Source organism: Brienomyrus brachyistius, chromosome 7 (assembly GCF_023856365.1).
Source record: "Brienomyrus brachyistius isolate T26 chromosome 7, BBRACH_0.4, whole genome shotgun sequence".
NCBI classification, from domain to species: Eukaryota; Metazoa; Chordata; class Actinopteri; order Osteoglossiformes; family Mormyridae; genus Brienomyrus; species Brienomyrus brachyistius.
Genome location: NC_064539.1, coordinates 5448470 through 5467551, shown reverse-complemented (window position 1 = coordinate 5467551; position 19082 = coordinate 5448470). Strand labels below are relative to the sequence as shown.

The 19082-nt window shown below is 43.9% G+C and overlaps 1 protein-coding gene across 5 annotated transcripts in view; it reads right to left on the bottom strand.

Moving 5' to 3' along the window:
* Positions 1-6620: 6620 nt before the first annotated feature.
* Positions 6621-19082, bottom strand: part of LOC125746729 (guanine nucleotide exchange factor VAV2-like) — a 125311-nt gene continuing 112849 nt past the window's right edge. For 2 of the 5 annotated variants that reach the window (XM_049021082.1, XM_049021083.1), the window contains exons 10-29: positions 17888-17983; positions 16073-16141; positions 15768-15854; positions 15097-15182; positions 14535-14667; positions 14234-14248; positions 13971-14080; positions 13724-13825; positions 13451-13539; positions 13335-13348; positions 13107-13128; positions 12396-12523; positions 12156-12227; positions 11892-11953; positions 11523-11639; positions 10822-10909; positions 10556-10679; positions 9695-9781; positions 8994-9148; positions 6621-8753 (exon numbers count right to left, since the gene is read on the bottom strand). In XM_049021082.1, coding sequence (XP_048877039.1) covers positions 8706-8753; positions 8994-9148; positions 9695-9781; positions 10556-10679; positions 10822-10909; positions 11523-11639; positions 11892-11953; positions 12156-12227; positions 12396-12523; positions 13107-13128; positions 13335-13348; positions 13451-13539; positions 13724-13825; positions 13971-14080; positions 14234-14248; positions 14535-14667; positions 15097-15182; positions 15768-15854; positions 16073-16141; positions 17888-17983 — 1704 coding nt within the window. In that variant the 3' untranslated portion in view covers positions 6621-8705. The remainder of the gene's footprint in view (positions 8754-8993; positions 9149-9694; positions 9782-10555; positions 10680-10821; positions 10910-11522; positions 11640-11891; positions 11954-12155; positions 12228-12395; positions 12524-13106; positions 13129-13334; positions 13349-13450; positions 13540-13723; positions 13826-13970; positions 14081-14233; positions 14249-14534; positions 14668-15096; positions 15183-15767; positions 15855-16072; positions 16142-17887; positions 17984-19082) is intronic. The other 3 variants (XM_049021085.1, XM_049021084.1, XM_049021086.1) reach the window with 3 other exon arrangements.

Genomic DNA, 19082 nt, shown 5'->3' with positions numbered 1-19082 from the left:
TGCTTAGCCAGGATTTTACAAAGGCAACTGAAATATTCAGATTAACTACACAGAAGCGGCACTCGAAACCCACAACTTTGGAGGTGTGAGGCAACTACGCCGCTGTGTTACATTACATAAATTGGTTTTATTGGTGCATTGTCATCAGTACGAATAGACATAATTTCAAAGGAGTGGGTTTGAGGTCTTCACCCATTTAAAGGGGTTCAGGGGGTTGTATTGGCTGGTTTTTATTTATTTATCTATCTATTTATTTATTTAGATATCATCCCCCCATATACCCTACTCAATGAGTAATTCATCTACCAACCCTTGGCATCCAACGATGAAACTTGTTTATACGCTATGTTGGGTGACGTCATCCATCCTAGTTGGAGTCCCCATATTAGTTATACTAACCTGGTGTTTCATTTAGTTATTCCGTCTCATTACACAGTTCACCTTTAGATCGATACTCTAAATAATGTGCACGTGTAATGTTTGTATTCCTTTATTTTTTCGGTTGTCTTCAAAAGCTTACATGGGTAAAAAGATGATATGGAGCCGTTCGTTTTAATACATCGATCCATTTAGAAAACCGCTTATACTCCTGGGTCGCGGGGGTCCGGAACCTATCCCGGAAGCTACGGGCACGAGGCAGGGCGTTTTAATACACCTAACGCAAATAAACAATTATTTATAGGTTAAGTAAAAGTCATTACTAAACAAGCCTACATTTTATATACTGAGTTATAATTCCGTGTGAAGGAGTGTATTTATTTCAGGTGTGGGTTCACCTGCAATATTTTTTCGAGCCATTTTTTATGTTTTGATCCTGTTTCTGCGATCCTAAAATGACCACTTAATCCGTATTGTGTATGGTTAATTTGCATGTAGTATGAATAATCTTTCTCTGGGTATGAGCGATCTCCCCCTTACTGAAACTCACTTCGTGAATGTTCTGTTTTATCCTGCATTATGCCGCTTTATTATTGCAGTGCTTTTAAAACCGCACGATATGATGATATTAGCTTGCGGACTAGTGAAATCGTGCAGCTGCTGGCTGAACTTCCAGGATGGTAGGATCTTGCTCTAATACCAAAAATATGCAGCTTGTTATAAAACATTAGCTTATCTAAATTTCATTGTCGATTCAGTTTTATTTAAGGTACGGCTAATGAACACGACGGATTCCAACCGGATGCTGCTGTTAATTCTTAATTGGTTATGTCTTTAGTAATTATGCCACCTGCTGGCCAAGTGGTATAGCAATATTTGCATATTTTCAGTTACACCGTTGGTGATCTTACAGTGTTATAAGATCTCTGATTGCTGTGAGCAAAACGTACAACAAAGAAACAGATGTACAGAACTATTACAGATTAAGTAGTCAATTTGGCAATTATAATGCAGTCGCTTAAAATATCTGATGCCAATTATTTTTATATACATACACTCACGGACAAAATTAAGAGACCACTCAATATTTTTAAACAAATCTGCATTTTAAAATCATGGTTTAATTGTGGTTCTGCTGGCAGAAGGCTGCACTGAACAGCAGGTGCTTCCAGGTTTCTAAGCTTCTAAAACAGCAGTACTGTACTCAAGAATAAGGTGAAGCAGGAAGCAGAGGGAACAACCAGAAACCAGCCAGATAAAGGGTGGAAGCGACTTTCCAATGCCAGAGATGTGACCGTTTCTCATGAATCATAGGATGACCTCCGGTGACCTGGAAACAGGGAAGAACCAGTTTGCGAAATATATAAATAATTCACAGAAACATACGCATAAATTGAGAAAGGAGTGAAACAAAATTATGCTGTGGTATTGTGTTGTGTTTTGTTGTTATAGTGACAGTAGTTTTCTGCAGCTGGTGCAGTCAGACTTAAATGTATTTTAAACTATTTGAATGAAATTTAACTCACTTTCTGTTAGATTGTCACCACAGTGCTAGGGTGGGGGGGATTTAGAAATGAAAAAGAAATGTAAGAATCCATTATAAATGTGTCAGGATTTTGGACACTTGCCACGAGGCTGATATCAGGCACGATTCTTTATCTACATTTTGGCCTGCTGTATTATATAAAAAATTTTTCTTGTGAAAAACTACAAAGCTAATATCTGCAGGGAGCCTGTTTTTTTAAAAAAATAACTTTTAATAAGTTATTTATACGGTGTTTAGTTGCCTTTTTATGTCTAGATGTGGATAATTTCAGTTTCTTTTGGTAAATGATTCTTTTATCCATAAACACTAGTCCATTAGCAAGCAACATTTAGATTAGTATATTATGACTTAAGGTTTAATTATTATGCAATCCCAGTGTTGTTTTTAATTGTATATTGCGATTTGATTTAAGAAATATAATTACATTGTATACCTGTGTTTCCTATGTAAATATGTGATAACAAAATGTGTCAGTTGTAATGAGTGGTATATGACAATGAAATTCCTATAAAGTTCATACATCTTTAGGATGTCAGTATTTTACAGTGATTGCCTCAATGAAGATAAATCATGTCCTGCAACTACCAATGAGATCAGCAGCACCTGGTGACGAAGAACTTGGACATAGAAACTGCACCAAGATAGAGTTTCCTTGGAGGTGCGAAATGCCGCCCAGCAAGGATGATGCAATACTCATAAGAGGCTGATACAGAAAGATCTGGCTGCCGTGAGTGAGCGCTTTAATGCATTAATCTTGTTTGGTAGTTGTGCTGTATAGGTTAAAGCCAGTTTTCCTGTCACGTAATTAGAACTAAACATCCATAATGGTATACAGTCATGGCCGAAATTATTGGCACCCCTGGAATTTTTCCAGATAACGCACCATTTCTACCAGAAAATTGTTACAATTACAAATGTTTTGGTATACACATCCCTGTTTCCTTTATGTGCATTGGAACAACATAAGAACAGAAGAAATTTACAAACGAGAGGAGGCAATTCGGCCCATCAAGCTCTTTTGGGGAGAATTTAACTAATAGCTCAGAGTTGTTAACATCTCATCTAGCTCTGATTTAAAGGAACCCAGGGTTTTAGCTTGCACTACACTAGCAGGAAGACTATTCCATACTCTAACCACACGCTGTGTAAAGAAGTGATTCATGTTAAAATGTTCTCCCGCTAATTTCCACTTATGGCCACGAGTTCTACTGTTTAATGTTGAAATAGCCATTTGGCTGAACAGCATCCAGACCTGTTAGAATCTTATATACCTGGATCATGTCCCCCCCTTAGTCTCCTTTGTTGGAGGCTGAACAGATTCAGCTCAGCTAACCTCTCCTCATAAGACATTCCTCTAAGACCAGGAATCATTCTCGTCGCCCTACGTTGCACCCTTTCCAAAGCAGCAATGTCCTTCTTAAGGTATGGTGACCAAACCTGTACACAATATTCTAGGTGGGGTCTTAACAAGGAATTATATAATCGTAACATCACCTCCCTTGATTAAACTCCACACACCTAGAGATGTAGCCCAACATCTTATTGGCCTTTTTTATTGCTTCCCCACACTGGAGAGAGTGGGACATGGAAGCATCAATATACACACCGAGATCTTTCTCATAATCGGCTACCTTTATTTCAGTGGAACCCATACAACCTCTGTACTTTATATTTCTGCTCCCTGCATGGATTACCTTACATTTATCTGTTAAATTTCATCTGCCAGGTATCAGCCCAATTGCTAATTAAATCCAGATCCCGTTGTAGCCTCTTCGCTGCTAGATCAGTATCTGTTACACCACCCACCTCAGTGTCATCTGCAAATTTAACACCAAAAAACTGAGAAAAAAAAGTCTAATTTGACATAATTTTGCAGAAAACTCAAAAACTGGGCTGGACAAAGTTATTGGCACCCTCAACTTAATATTTGGTTGCACGCCCTTTTGAATCAATCGCTTCTTATAACCACCAACAAGCTTGCTACACCTCTGAACTGGAATTTCCTACCATTGTTCCTTTGCAAACTCCTCAAGGTTTCTCAGATTTGAAGGTTTCCTTCTCCCTACAGCAATTCTGAGATCTCTCCATAAGTTTTCAATCGGATTTAGATCCAGACTCATTGCTGGCCACGTCAGAACTCTCCAGCGCTTTGTCTTCAACCATTTCTAGGTGCTTTGAGAGGTATGTTTGGGATCATTGTCCTGCTGGAACACCCATGACCTCTGACGCAGACCCAGCTTTCTGACACTGGGCCCTACATTGCGCTCTAAAATCTTTTGGTAGTCTTCAGACTTCATGATGCCTTGCACACAGTCAAGGCATCCAGTGCTAGAGGCAGCAAAACATCCACAAAACATCTTAGAACCTCCACCACGTTTGACTGTAGGTACTGTGTTCTTTTCTTTGTAGGCTTAATTCCATTTTCTGTAAACAGTAGAATGATGCGCTTTACCAAAAAGCTCTACCTTGCTCTCATCTGTCCACAAAACGTTCTCCTAGAAGGATTTTGACTTCCTCAAATACATTTTGGCAAACTCCAGTCTGGCTTTTTTATGTTTCTGTGTCAGCAGTGGGGTCCTCCTGGGTCTCCTGCCATAGCGTTTCATTTCGTTCAGATGTCGACGGATAGTTCACACTGACATTCTTGCACCCTGAGTCTGTAGAACAGCTTGAATTTGTTTAGAAGTTGATTGGGGCTGTTTATCCACCATTCTGACTATCCTTCGTCGCAGTCTTGCAATTTTTCTCTTCTGTCCACGTCCAGGGAGATTAGCTAGAGTGCCATGTGTTGTGAACTTCTTGATTATATTGCACACAGTGGACAAAGGAACATGAAGATCTCTGGAGATGGACTTGTAGTCTTGAGATTGATGATATTTTTCCAGAATTTTTGTTCTCAAGTCCTCAGACAATTCTCTGCTCTTCTCTCTGTTCCCCATGCTTAGTGTGGCACCCACAGACACACAACAGAATGGTTGAGTCAACTTTTCTCCATTTTAACTGGCTTCAGGTGTGATTGCTATATTGCCTACAAATTTGAAAAGGTGCCAATAATTTTGTCCGGGTCATTTTTGGAGTTCTGTGTGAAATTATGCCATTTTTTTGTGTTGATCCAATGCACATAAATGAAATAAATATGTGTATATCAAAATATTTCTAATTGCAACAATATTCTGTAAGAAATGGTGCATTTCCTGGAAAAATTCTAGGGGCGCCGATAATTTCAGCCATGACTGTATAATAAACCTGTTACTACAGTATTATTATTACATCTTGTTGCATTTTATCTCCTGAACTCTACAAATGATTATCTTCTACACATCCATTTGCATTGTGCACAGCACAAGCAGCTCTGCAGTTTGTAGAAAAGCACTTTCTGCTGATTCAGGACTGAAGCTTTGTGGGAAAGATCTCATGCAACCATCCATCCATCCACATGCAACATGCAAACTCCACACACATGTAACCCAGGCAGAGACTTGAACCTGGGTCCCAGAGGTGTGAGGCAACAGTGCTAACCACTGCACCACCATGCCGCCCCCTCGGGCCACCAGCTGAGGTGAAATCGAATCCTCAGTCAGCTCACCAATTCCCAGACCCACTGACGGCACCTCACTATCTTTTTCTTTTTGCCAAATATGGGCTTATCCTACTTGGTTACTCCTAGAAGACCAAGTATTTACTTAGTAACTGTAACATGAAACACCAACTGTAATTTATACACTCTGTGACATTATAACACCTAGATGTGTTTTCGCAATTTTCTGTTGAAACTTGTCTTTGTATCTGCTGGTGAGATCTGACTGCTTTTGTAGTCAGCTTTGCCAAAGTGCAGCGCAATGATGAGCTCACCTGTCATCTCACACCCCTGGGACCAGCGTTCAAGTCTCCACCATGTGTAGAGTTTGCATGTTCTCCCTGTGTTATTGTAGGGTTTCCTTCAGGTACCCTGGCTTTCCCAATGCTGAGGTTAATTGCAGGGACCTGTGTACCCTGTAATGGGTCGGGATCCCATCTTGGGTTGTTCCCTACCTTATGCCAGGGAATCCAGACCCCCATAACCCTGAATAGGATAAGCAGTTACAGATGATGGATGGATGGGTCCATGGAGAAGGTAGGATCTTTTAATGAAGAAAATTTCATGATGTTTTTAAGTTCTATGACGTACAACACAGAGCAACATGGTGGTGCATTGATTAGCACTGCTGCCTCGTAGCTCTGGGACCAGGATTCGAGTCTTTGCTGTGGCTCCAAGCATGTAGAGTTTGCATGTTCTCCTGTGTTACGTGGTTTCCTCGAGGTACTCTGGTTCCCCCCTCACAGTCAAACATACTGAGGTTTACTGGAGTTATCAAATTGCCCATAGGTGTGAATTTGCCCTGTGATGAGTTGGTACCCCATCCTGGGTTGTTCCCTGTTTTACGCCTGTAGAATCTGGACCACTCATTAGCCCAATCAGAACAAGCAGTTACAGAAGATAGATGGACATACAGTTCCCAGACAAATTGCTACCATTAGACCTGCATGGCATTTAATACTTTCCCCCTCTCTCTACTAGCTAAGCAGTTGTGGTTACCTTCAGTATAATTTACATAATCTTTTGCAGTTGTGTGTGTTCGCATCTGTGCATAGTACTTACCATTATAGTCTGGCACTCGACTACCAACACTGCAGCAACCAAAATGACCAAACCACATTAGGCAAAAGGAGAAATGTTTATTCGATAGACTGTATTTGGAAATTGTCGACCATTCAAAAGAAGTACACAACATGTCTTGTAGAGCTGGAATATCGATGACCACATGCAGTGGGATCTCCCTCATACACAAACAGCGACTTACCCCTTTGTCAGGCTGTGCCTTTGCTCCACAACCAAGACCAGTGTGGTCAGTGTTTGGAAAACCACTGGCACAGTTTCACTGCTAGAGCTGGACAGTTGGACCCGGTTGACTGACCATACAATGTACTGCAGAAGTCTTCCACGTAGCATCACACTGGAAAGGCTGTTCTCCTGTAATGTTTAGTCTATAAAAATCTTTTGAATAAAGGAAGTTCTGGCTTTTTTCATTCTCCCTGGCAGGGAGCACGTTTTTATGATTGTGCTCCCTCCCAGGGAGCACAATCGTGGACTGTCTGGCAGGGAGCTCGGAGGGAGCAAAAACACGAACCGACTGTGTGTCCCGGAGGATCAGATTGGGAAACACTGAGCTAGATGCATAATGCAATTATATATTTCCTACTGATACCGGAAAGATCAAACCTACATATCGCTTTATAGGCATCCAGTGTTTGTGTCCTTCTTTAGCCTTTTGTAGGGTAGCCTTTTGCACGGTATCCTTGATGGGCTGAGCCTCCAATAGCAGTTACCACCCAATACCAGAAGAAGTGGTCAGATGTTTTTAAGAAGAAATTCGAGCACCTGCTGATCAGTCGTAAGGAGGAAAACAGAAAAACGAATGGCGATGACTGATAATCCTGATTTGACGACTGATAATCCTGATTTGACGACTGATAATGCTGATTTGACGATTGATAATGCTGATTTGACACCTTAAAATGAAACCTACTCTCTCTGAGGAGTGCATCCTCCTGTATCTGGGTAAGTACACAGTACCAGCTCTGAAATCAGTTTCCCTTTTTTCATCCATTTTGACAAATTGTTTTAAAGTGCACTGACACCATCGATGCAATTCATTAGCATCTTTCTAGAACGGTTGGCCTACGACCTGGAGCGAATTCCTCGCAACTGAACACTGCGCGGACACCCCCTTTATAACCGCGCCACAGGACTCAGGAGGGCAGGGCTTATGGGTAAAACGTTCAGATGCATAAAACAGCATGATGACAGACGAGAGGCAGAGTACAGTTTTTGTTATAACCGTGATCCTCTGAACCTCAATGGCTGTGTTTAGTTCACCCTAAATGAGCAGATGGGGAGCACCGTCATGCTGTGGGGAGGGGGGGGGGGTGAGTTTCACAGGTGAACAGATGGCTCCCCCCCCCCACCCCTCAGCTTGGCTTCCCTGCATGTCCTGGTCCCAGAGGGTCGTGCGGAAAGAGCACATCAGTACTCCTGTTGTCAGACTGGGCTACACCAGCTTCTAAACACTCCGGTGATTCTGGCAACAGTGGGAATCCACATGCAGGTTTTTATTTTTTTTTTTCCGGCTGGTGACCACCCATTTCAAGGCACCAGGTATTTGGAGAGGGCAGCTGAACCCCAAACAAGGTAAAAAGACACGCCTACGTACCCTTTAAGCTATCGTCCCTATCGGAGTACCACTTCCTCCAATGCTGTCCTAATTCTCTCTCCATTTTGTCGTATGTAGCCATTGATTAGCATCATCCATTTATATTGGTCCATTGTTAAAATAAATTATTTCTACTTTTTATATTACCCACTCCCCAATGACCTGCATTTAACACACAGGCTATTACTGTACAACAAAGTGACATTAAGCTGCTTTTTCACCACAACCGGCTTCTCTGCCCGAAATGTGGCATCTTACTGCTCTCAGCAATAAAACCACTAGATCACCGCCAAGGAAATCGAACGAGACATTTTGAAACACGAAGCAGATTCATACGCACACACGCGGGAAAAAAAGAAAAAAAAAACATTGGTACAAACGGTCACTGAAAAAAATCAGTTGAGGCAAAAGGTTCCAGCATAATGTTCAACAGGCGGTTTCCAAGGAAACTTAAGAGTCCTCTCAGAGGGCTATAAAAGGAATCTCTTTTGGTTGGAGACTGAGAGATGATGTCAGGACCTCTTCTCCAATCACTGCACTCCTTCTTCGTCAACATATGTGGAGGGAAACCAGCCGATCTAGAACAGAAAAAAAATAGAAGACAGAAAAACCACTAAAAACCAATATTATGTCTGATAAATAATGAGAATAACTAATGTGATTCAATGCAAGCAAACATTATTTTCACTGATGCTTATTAGTTTATTAATGAATGAGAGGGTAATTCATTTGTAGATAATAAGCTAGAGAATAGGCTGACGCAGATCATTGAAACTAGAGTCAACACAATGTTACTCAAGCTCGGCTGAGGCACTCACTCTGCCGTTCACCTCGCCTTTCCACCAGCCCTGGTCACCCCCGATCTTGCTGTAGATCTTGACCACGTCACCTTCCCTCAGGGACAGCTCCCTCATGTCACGGGCAGCGAAGTTGTACCGGGCGACCGCTGTGCTGACCACTCTCGGCGTGAACACTGTGGGCCCAAGTCGGACAGAATGGTTCCTGCACCCTGCTCGTTACATGAAGGTCAGCGGGTCACTGTTTACTGGCTAGTCGGGTCATTTAACCAGATAAAGAACCGACATCTCTAGCAGCACCTCTGTGTCTAGGTGTAGTGACACAGGAATTATGGGTTTCACCATGCTAAGCTAAGTAAGTATTTATAAAGTGCCTTTCACAGATAAAGGTTACAAGGGGCTGAACAATATGCATACACACCTGTATGCAGATGGAGGGGGTGAGGAGGCATTAAGGGCCAACCTTATTATTAGCCAATGATATATTTTGTATCAGTGAGTGACAGGGGAGGGGCACTCCAGGGGCCAATCAGCTTTCAGTTGGAGCCAGTGCCCCCGTGGTACCGTCCCTATATACACCCTTGCTGTCCGCTAAAAGATGGGAAAATTAAGAGGTGCGGTGTAGACTGGGTGGCAGCACAGAAGAAACGGATGAAGGAGAAATCAAAATAAAGAGCTGAAACCATGAGATGAAAGACAAGACAGGAAAGGAGACAGAGTACCTGACCAGAAGGGGGCGGCGGTCTGAGAGGAGGAGAAGTTGAGGCCCTGAGGACTGAGGAAAGAGAAGTTGTAGGAAGCACTGGGAGCTGGGCAGACGAGTGCGGAGAGAGAGAGAGAGAGAGAGAGAGAGAGAGAGAGGGGGGGGGGTGGGTTGGGGGAAAAGACGAATAGCCATTAAACAGCAGTGGCCTAATTTAGAAGCAGCTCACTACTGTGCTTTTAAAGAAAGTGTGTTTCCAGAAGACCACTTTGAGCTACCATTTTATATAATGCTTAAAACCATGTTGTAATTCCGCTCAGAGAGACATCTCCTTAAATGATGCATGTAAATTGACAGAACACTCCTCTAGTCAAGACCCGAGTGAGACTTGACTGGAGGGGAACACCTTGCAGAAGGACTGGTCCTGCTTTTTCTTTCTCTTCGGAAAATGAGAACAAAACACTCGTTCTGATCTCGTGCACTGTGATATCCGCACCGATTTGTGGTCGCGGGACGTACGCGGTAATTGTTCTGCGACTGACCCCCCAACTGCTGGAATGGGAACAAAGGCAGCCGTGTAGTAGGTCTGATGATGGATGATCTGATTTGACCTGCGGAGCTGGCACACTATCTGAGGGTCTGAGCCTTTCGACAGGGGCCAAGAATCACAGCCAGCATTCTCTTGCTGGCGGCAGCGGTTTCGCAGATGGGGGGGGGGGGGGGGGGGGGTAAGTGGGGATCAGCTTCTTTGGATCCTGGGATCATCAGTAGAGAAGCCATCCTGTGTGACGTCCCACTGCCAGAGGTCAGTGCGGATTCTAATCGACCGCTGTCATGAAGTTGCGAGTGGAGGGTTGAGCAGGATGGGGGGGGGGCATACCTGGTGAGCGGGCACTGGCTCGAGATACAGAGCGCTCCCGGGACTTGTAGGGGTACCGTAACGTGGTGTCTAGCAGCTTGAAGCTCTCCTTCAGAGAGTGGGTCTGATAGTACTCCACCAGCTCCTGTGAACGGGGGAACAGTGGAGCAGGGACAAGCACGAGCCCACCTTCAGTCCGATGGAAAATACATCAGTGACGGACCCCACAGATTAAAAAAATATAATAATAAAAGCAGAATGAGGGCTGTGAATAAGTCATGACTTACCAGGAGACTTTCGAACTTCTTTGCTTCAGTGATGTGGATCCAATTGTCTTTCTCGATGACTTTTATGTGCTTCACCTCGTCATTGAACCTGTGGAAAGAGGAATAAGGTCATGGTCACCTTTGCTCAGTGAAAATAAGGTACAGTAATGGTGCCAACAATAATAATATGAAGGGCGATACTATGACATGGTACAAGGTAAAATACAAGAAACATAAAGACCTGATATAGTATGGTATAAGGTATTTGTGAAGCGCGAAAATTTTAAGTGTATCTAATGGGAATACCATAAAATACAAGGTGTATATGAATGATAACAGTGTAATAAAAGCTATAATTTAAGGTACATATGAAAGGGCTACTAAGTCAGGGGTAATCAGTTATTATTCATGGAGGTCCAAATTCCATCAGCCACATAAAGGCAATGGTCTGCGCCAACTTGGAGCACGTGGTCTGGATTATGTTGTATTTTGGTCCAGAAGCGGACCAGAGTCTGCTGTTACAGTACCCCTGGTCTAAATCATATAAAAAGAGCTGTGGTATAACACAGCATAAGGTGTACATGAACAGTGATGGTGTGATACAAGGTATACAATAAGGTACATATGAAGGCTTATAGTTTGATATGTGAGGTATGAAGGGCTAAGGTATACCACGGTATAGGGCCATGCTGCAGGCGGGCAGCACGAAGGGCGACACTCACTTAATGCTGATGGCAAACCTCTCTGCTTCGGCCGTCCGCTCACGGATCAGGTAGGTGCCACTGCTGTGGGACTTCAGCAGGTTGTCGGCCTGCTGCCGCTCCATGTTCCCTGCGAACCTAAGGGGGGGGGGGGGGGATTACCGGGAAAGACTCCTCATAGGCCTTAACCCACAGAATGCAGCAGCCAACTGACTGAAACAGCTGTAATTGTCTAAATTTACTTAATCTAAAGGAAAAACATCAGGCTTATCTGTATTAAAGATGATGGAGCTGAGAAGCTGAAGGATTTAAGAAAATCTATTATGACAGTTTGAATTAATCACTGCAGCGCTTCGGAGAACGTTATCCGGTTCCGTGGCGACCCCTCACCATGGGTAAACGTTATAATCGGTTTCCCTGGATGTCTGCCGGTTGGGAAGAGGCTGGAAAGGCTGGGAGGAGAAAAGGATAACAGTTACAGAAACACAGAGAGGCATTAAAAACAGGGGAGTGTCACACCGTGCCCTTAATCTGCATTCGGGCCGGGGGAAGAGTCACAGCAGCGTGTATGAGTCACAGCAAGGCAGACATGACACGTCGCGGTTCTGTGAAGCCGGTCTTTTCTGCACAGAATGAAGCAACCGGTCGGCTTACCTTTGGATCAAGACACGGCTTCACAAAGGAGCTGGGAAAAAGGCCACTCTTCTGATTCTGGATCAGTTTTCCCTGGGAATTAGACGTTTAATTTTAGAAACGCTATTAGAAAGAGTTGAGTGAACTAATTTTTTTTTTTTGCAGTAGAAACATGTTATAGCCTTCTGAAAGCATTTATACCGGCAGCCTTGAATGAGCGGTGAAAGACGAGTGGGAATTAAGGCGAGCCAGTGACCGTACCTCCCACCACGAGGTATCAGGGTCACCCTTCAGCAGCTCGATGACATCACCTGACTGGAAAGACAGCGGCAACTTTCCTGGAGGGGCGGGAATCCCATGGTAATTTCGAACCGCCACCATCTTTGGACCTTGACACAGAAATGGGAAAGAAGTTTGCCTTTTTTTATGAAGGTAATTTGTATCCAGCAAGAGAAACTGTGAAAGTATTACACAAAATCACAATTAAGCCAATACTAACAGAAAATTACGCAATACGAGTGCAATAGAAGCGAAGTCCTTGTGATATTTTTACATTTTGAGTAGTATTTATTTTGGACTCATTTTGCACCCATCCTTTTCAGGGACTGGGTTTCGGGTCTGGAAGCTGAAGCAAGACAGGCATACACCCTGGATGGGATTCCAGTCCAGATGGGGGCTGGGGGACATGCAAAAACACCAGAGTTGTGGCTACAGTGAGTGGTACCCACTTAGCCAGCGTTTAAACCCATGGTTTGATTACTTGAGCAGTTTTTCCATTTCTATTCTTTTTTCAATTTCTATTTTAACCACCAGATGGCAGTAAAGAACCATATTCACTCACATTTGACTCACCGATTCCCATTGTAAATATTGGCATCATTGGTAGTGAGTATATGGATCACATTAAATTACTAGACAAAAGGTGCTAGAAATATTGAATGACTTTACACAGCGAGCGGCATAATTATTTACCTGATGCCAGTGGTCCAGGTTCCTGCAAAATAAAAACTTTCCATTTAAGGTATTATTTTATGAGACCAATTCAGTCAGAGATTTTATGCAACAACTCCAAGAGGAGGAAGCACATATTTCATAATTACTTTGCTTCTATTTCAAAAACATAAACATGATTTTATTACCAAATAGGTATCATAGGCCAACTAGGGAACTGGTTAATGATTAAGGTAGAAGCAGACTCACCGAATCATGAGGATCTGAAAATGAGAATCAAGAGCAATGGTATTGTTGGTAAGCCATGCTTGGAAAAACATCAGAAGAGTTCATAACTCAAAGACTGCATTTGGTGCATGACTTACTAATTCTACAGATGGTGATGACTTCCAGACACTCCTTGTGAGCACCCGTCCCGCACCTGGAACAGTAGTACCCCTGGTAGAAGATACCCCTGTGAAACCAGTAGAGAAACTGGTCAGTCATGACCGGCGCACTGTTAGGGATCCAGGCAAAAGCCTAACCATGCAAATGATGATTCAGTTTGCGAACCTGATCAAGTTTAATTATTAGCTTGGAACAGTGACTAATACATGGTTCTGGTGAGCAGGTTTGCATGCCAGTGTAATATCAGGCACCTTAGTAGCATCTTGCAGACTCTGCAGTTGGTGTTCTTCTCAAACGTGTGCATCTGGAAGTTGTGCTGGTTGGCGGTTGCCCGTTCTGGCTTTATGTTGGATCTGTTGAAAAAGTGCACGCAGAGGACAAGAGTGACACTCGACGATAATCCTTTTTCTGATGCAGGATCAGTGTTTGTGTGTGGAGTGTCTGGCGGGGGGCGGGGGTAGAAGTGTCACCTGGGACACGGTTCCTCTCCTTACTCACATAGCCATCTCAAACTGCTCCATCCACTTCCTCTTGGTGTCCTCCGTTTTACAGAAGAACTGGAAGCCTTGTTTCCCCTGCAGGTGGATCAGGTAGAACCCGTAGGACCACTGAGGCATGAGGAGAGAGCAAATGGTGCAGGGAAGGGGTAGAGACATGAGCACAGGCGATCCATAATGAAGTACAGAAGACGACAACAGGCTGTTGGTTAAATGGCCTCATGAGAAGCCATTGATTTTTGAATACGTTTTGCATCAGCTTACCATCTTTCCACTTGACTGTTAAGCATGCAGAAGGAAATGGAGAGAGAGACCCAGTTACACATGCATGTTACGATAGAGAATAGCAAGTTGAGGAAAATATGCAGGGAAAGGGGCTCTCTATCCACCAAAGCTCTTTATTGTGTTAACACCACTGCAGAAAGGCTATCATAAAAATCACATCGGACTTATTTGACACTTCCTCGTGCATTTTTCAACATGTCAGTACAGCGAGTTTAAGAAATAAAATGAATTTCATGGGAAGCTTGAGGCTGAAATCATTTGCTGGTTGTCAACAACTCACCTTCTTCATGTCTCTGTTGTTCATGGGGTCGTCGGACATTTTGTACGACTGCAGCTCGATGATCTCCTTCAGCTCGTAGCTGTACCCCCGTCGCTTGCAGACGATGACCACTTTATCAAACAGGAAAATATACCTTGAAGAGGAAAGAAGCAATGGTAGTTAGTTTTATTTTGGGCAAAGTTGCACCTTCAGTTTTTGAATATCAAGCTGGTTGCGAGATATTTTTGTAGCAAGCAGAGTTAAGGAGGATACAATATCTCACCACAGCCCCTGCAAGGGATAACAGCTTCAAACACACCTTCACAGTCTGTCGACCCAGTGATCCTGTCCATGTACTATACAAGACACCCTCAACATATCAAGACCCATCACTGCTTGAGCCATTCTGCCAACTGGTTGGTATGGAGTTTCACAACAAAAACACAGACCAAGGAATGAGAAGGAACCACCAGAAAATCCAAAGAAAAAAATCTTCATATTCTACTCGCAGATGCCGAGAACATTTTCGCGACGCTTCACATTCTCTTCTTGACCTCCTTTTGATGCCCAAGCGCCTACTGACCTATCTTGCTTGGTTCGATTCACCACGGAGCAGACCTTCAGCTCCCCGTCTATCTTCGGTCTTCCATACTCCTCCAGTTTCACTTGCTGTGCAGGCAGAGAGACATGTATTCAGTTCCCTGCAACTGTGGGTAGGAAGCATGAAATCTTGACCCAGAAACTCAGAACTGTACAAAACAGTACGTTAAGCCAAAGGTCTGTCTGAACCGGAACTGGGAGCTGGCATCTCTTTCAAACTAAAACAGAGATGTTCTTCATGAAATTTAATGAAAGCAGAGAGGAGCTTTGGAAAAGTTACCAGCTAATCTCTAAAATGCTGACATGGAACAGAGGACAACAAAAACTAGTGTGAGCTAACAAAAATAGCCTAGTAAGTCTCCTTTAATTGCTGATGCACTGCAAGTAGACACGTTTTGGGCTGGGGAATAATTTTCTGCCAGTAGACAAAAAGGTACTGATAGCTTCCCCCACGCACCTTCCAACCCAAAATGAAGACATCGACAGAAGGTTAATTTGCAAAGAGCTAGGGGTTCCATCTGCATCTGTAAAATGATTTGCATATTTTTATGCCTGCTGTCTTGCTTATAAGCTGTACAGTCGACAGGAACCAGCGAAACTGTTTTCAAGCATTGGGGTTAGGGTTGTGTTTTTTGCGCAGGGCAACATACTTACTAGATTCTCTATGGAACTCTGAAATTCACTGATCTTCTTCAAAGTCTCATTGTCCCTTTTCACCTCGTTTATGTACATGGCCAGGTCCTGCAAACAGGAAGCATCGTAACAATGATGATCAGCCCTTTAAACCAAAGAAACATCTTGCAGTTTATGTTCTTACATCAGCAGCAGCAGGGAATGTACAGTTTGGAATTCAAGACCAGCAGCGGGGTCAAAGGGTCAGTGTCCTGACCGCTCATCATTCTGTCGACACGACGGGAGAGCTTGGCTCCAGCTGCTGAGGAGATCAAGGCCAAACCCACCTGCATGGCCTCCAGTGCCTCCTTCAACTGCTGCCGCTCCGGCCTGTCCGCAGAATGACTCAACAGCTCCTGAGGTAGGGGAAACGGGGTCTTTCTTAAGATGCGTACTTCACTGTACTTGTGTTCTCACATACCCGTCTTACGTCATCTTCCAGTGCCGAAGACCAGTTCCAATGCTCAAGAACAAAAGTACAGAGGACGGTAAAAATTCCTGGATGTCGTTCTTGTCCCGCCCCAAATATCGAGGATACATCGGCTGCATCATTGCCAGAATGAGATCAGTCCCATGATTCATTCTTGGAAGGCAAGTTAGCAAGACCAGTCTTGCCAAGACCACAAGTACGATCCCCGTGTTCTTGGTCCTGAGAAACATCCGGAGTTTCTCAGTTATGCATAAACATCATCGGCCTTCCACTTTTCACTGTAACATTTACAACCGATACAAGACGTCACATGCCCGTGACCTTGTGGATTTGGTCTCCGCGATGAAGGAAATCCTACCGTTTACAGGAAAGCTTCCTGGACTCCCACCCCACCACACACACACACACACACACACACACACACACACACACACACACACACACACACACACACAGGACATAAAAAAAACCAGGAAACAATAACATGGATGGTGCGATGCCAAGAACTGCCAAAACTGTTTATGAGTGTACTTGAGTTCTCCAGATAAAATGCACTTTACTGAGTTTGATTAGAGGCATCAGAGGTTGTGATTGTGAGGTCATGTGTAAATTTTCCATAAAAAAAAAAACTCCTACTAAAGCACTGCATTGTTAGACAAAAGTTCCAGATAAAGGGCTCCTTTTAAGAACACTTTGTTTCGCAAGTGTGTAAATTCACAGGAAACATGACAAAATGAGATAATGGCAAAGCCATGTGCATTTCCTCTTCTTCCTCTTCCTATGTATGAAAAATGAGCAGGTTTGCGTCCAAGCAGTAATGTGTCCTTGGCTATTGTTTCGTCTGCATGCCCTTGATGAAGATAACATGCCCCGCGCTGCCTGGCCTTTAATGTCTGTGACGCTGGTTAGTCGTTCTGAGTCCCATGAAGCGTGGAGCTCACTGTACCAGGCACATCCGGGCTCCGTGCCGAGATCATCGCTGTGATGGGTCCAATGCCAATCCCCCCATCCCCAACCCCACCTCACCCCCCCGACAGTCAAATTCCCTGAGCCATGATGCATCCATCCTGGTAGGGGGGAAGGGGCATGCACCGGGACAAACAAAATATAACACACTGAACACAATTAAACAATAGCTGTTTACGGACATTTGTTCGGAGCAGGCTGTCTGGGCCGGATCTCCAGTCGATCGTAGCTCTGCCTCCCCACGTCCGCCGTGGGCTACCGTCCATAAATCATTAAGGAATTTCATAAATCAGTCATGCTGTCATGTGTCGTGCTGTGTACAAGCTCGTTTAATGCATGACTGCCGTTAAAGGGATTCCGTGAGTAACCAACCCACGATTGCCTAACGAGGCGAAATGCGCCGCGTGTTTGATCTGCGTTTGGTAAACACGGCTGTGCAGTTTGGGGGGGAAAATGCTGCGTGACTGCAAAACGAGTGCGACACAAGTGGGATTAATGTCATACAAAAACACTCTTGTGAGCTGTACCAATATTGATATTAATAAGTGTTCTGTTTTTGGAATGAGAATTGGATGCCAGAAAGACACACAGATGTTTTACTTGCGCAGGACTTTACTGCAGTGTTCTGCTGTGTTTGGCAGCTGCGGTGCTGCACTGGTGGCAGCTTTAGGTGTGACGTATGCGAAGCTCTGGCTGGTAGGATTACCTTCAGTAGGAGGTGGTACTTGAGAACCCTCTGCATGGGCACCACCAGCAGATCTTGCAGCTTGAATTTCCCTTCCTGAACCTTCATAGTGCATTCCTACAAGACCAGAAAGCCATTCTGGGTTGTTCCTTCACTTTCACAATGCATTTGAACGACAGGTCCTTGGTAGCACTCCTTCACAGTGAATCCCTGCATGACTGAAAGGTCATCTGTACCACTCTTTCACAGTGCATTCCTACATGAGTAACATATTCTTTATACCACTCCTTCACAGTATATTCCAAGATGACCGACAGATCCTTTTACCTCTCCTTCGTAATGCATTCCTATATGGCTAAAAAGTAATTTGTAACTCTCCTTCACAGTATACTGCCATGTGATTCACAAGTCATTTATATAGATCCTTCACAGTACATTTATATATGAATGACAGGTCATTTGCACCACTCCTTCACAGTGTATTTCCAAGCGACTGAAATGTCATTTTTACAGCTCCTTCACGGAACATCCTCACAGTTGAAATTATTACCCCATCTTCAGGGCACGTCGAAACCAACCATTAATCCCTTAACTCCATTCCTGGTTCAGGAAACAATAGCAAGTCTCCCAATGCTTCAGAAAGAACACTAATCATATTAACACAGCTACTGTGCTCTGAGCGGCAATTTGATTATCTTTAGCCACGATAATCAGCATTGATGTCTTTGTCCTGAAGGAATAATTCTGATTTTAATCCAGTTTAATCCAGTTTAAAATTAAACGCTTCTGTTGTGTGGATGGTGATGTCTGCTTTCCGCATCTCCAATAAATAGATAATCATCTTAATTTGTTAACGGATCCGGGTGGGGTGAGCTCTAGCAAATGGCTTGTAATCTTCTCTAAACCGTGACAAGTGTCAGAGCTTCCAATCAGCTGAGCTGAGCTGAGTGTGATGAGGGGGACGGGCCGGTTCATCGAGAGCACAGTTCACCTGATCTAACATCAAGAAAACGCATACAACATCCCACCCCCTCGAAAACTCCTGGGGTACCTGGGTAATGTGCCAGCAATGTCAGTTCTAATCTGAATCAGTGAGCCAATCCAGTTTACCCTGCCAGATGGGGCTCCCCCTTTGAGGAAGATGAGTAAGCGGCCCCAGAGCCACTGCGCGCCACCCACCCACTGCTGTGGGAGAACAGCTTCCGAGCGCACGGCC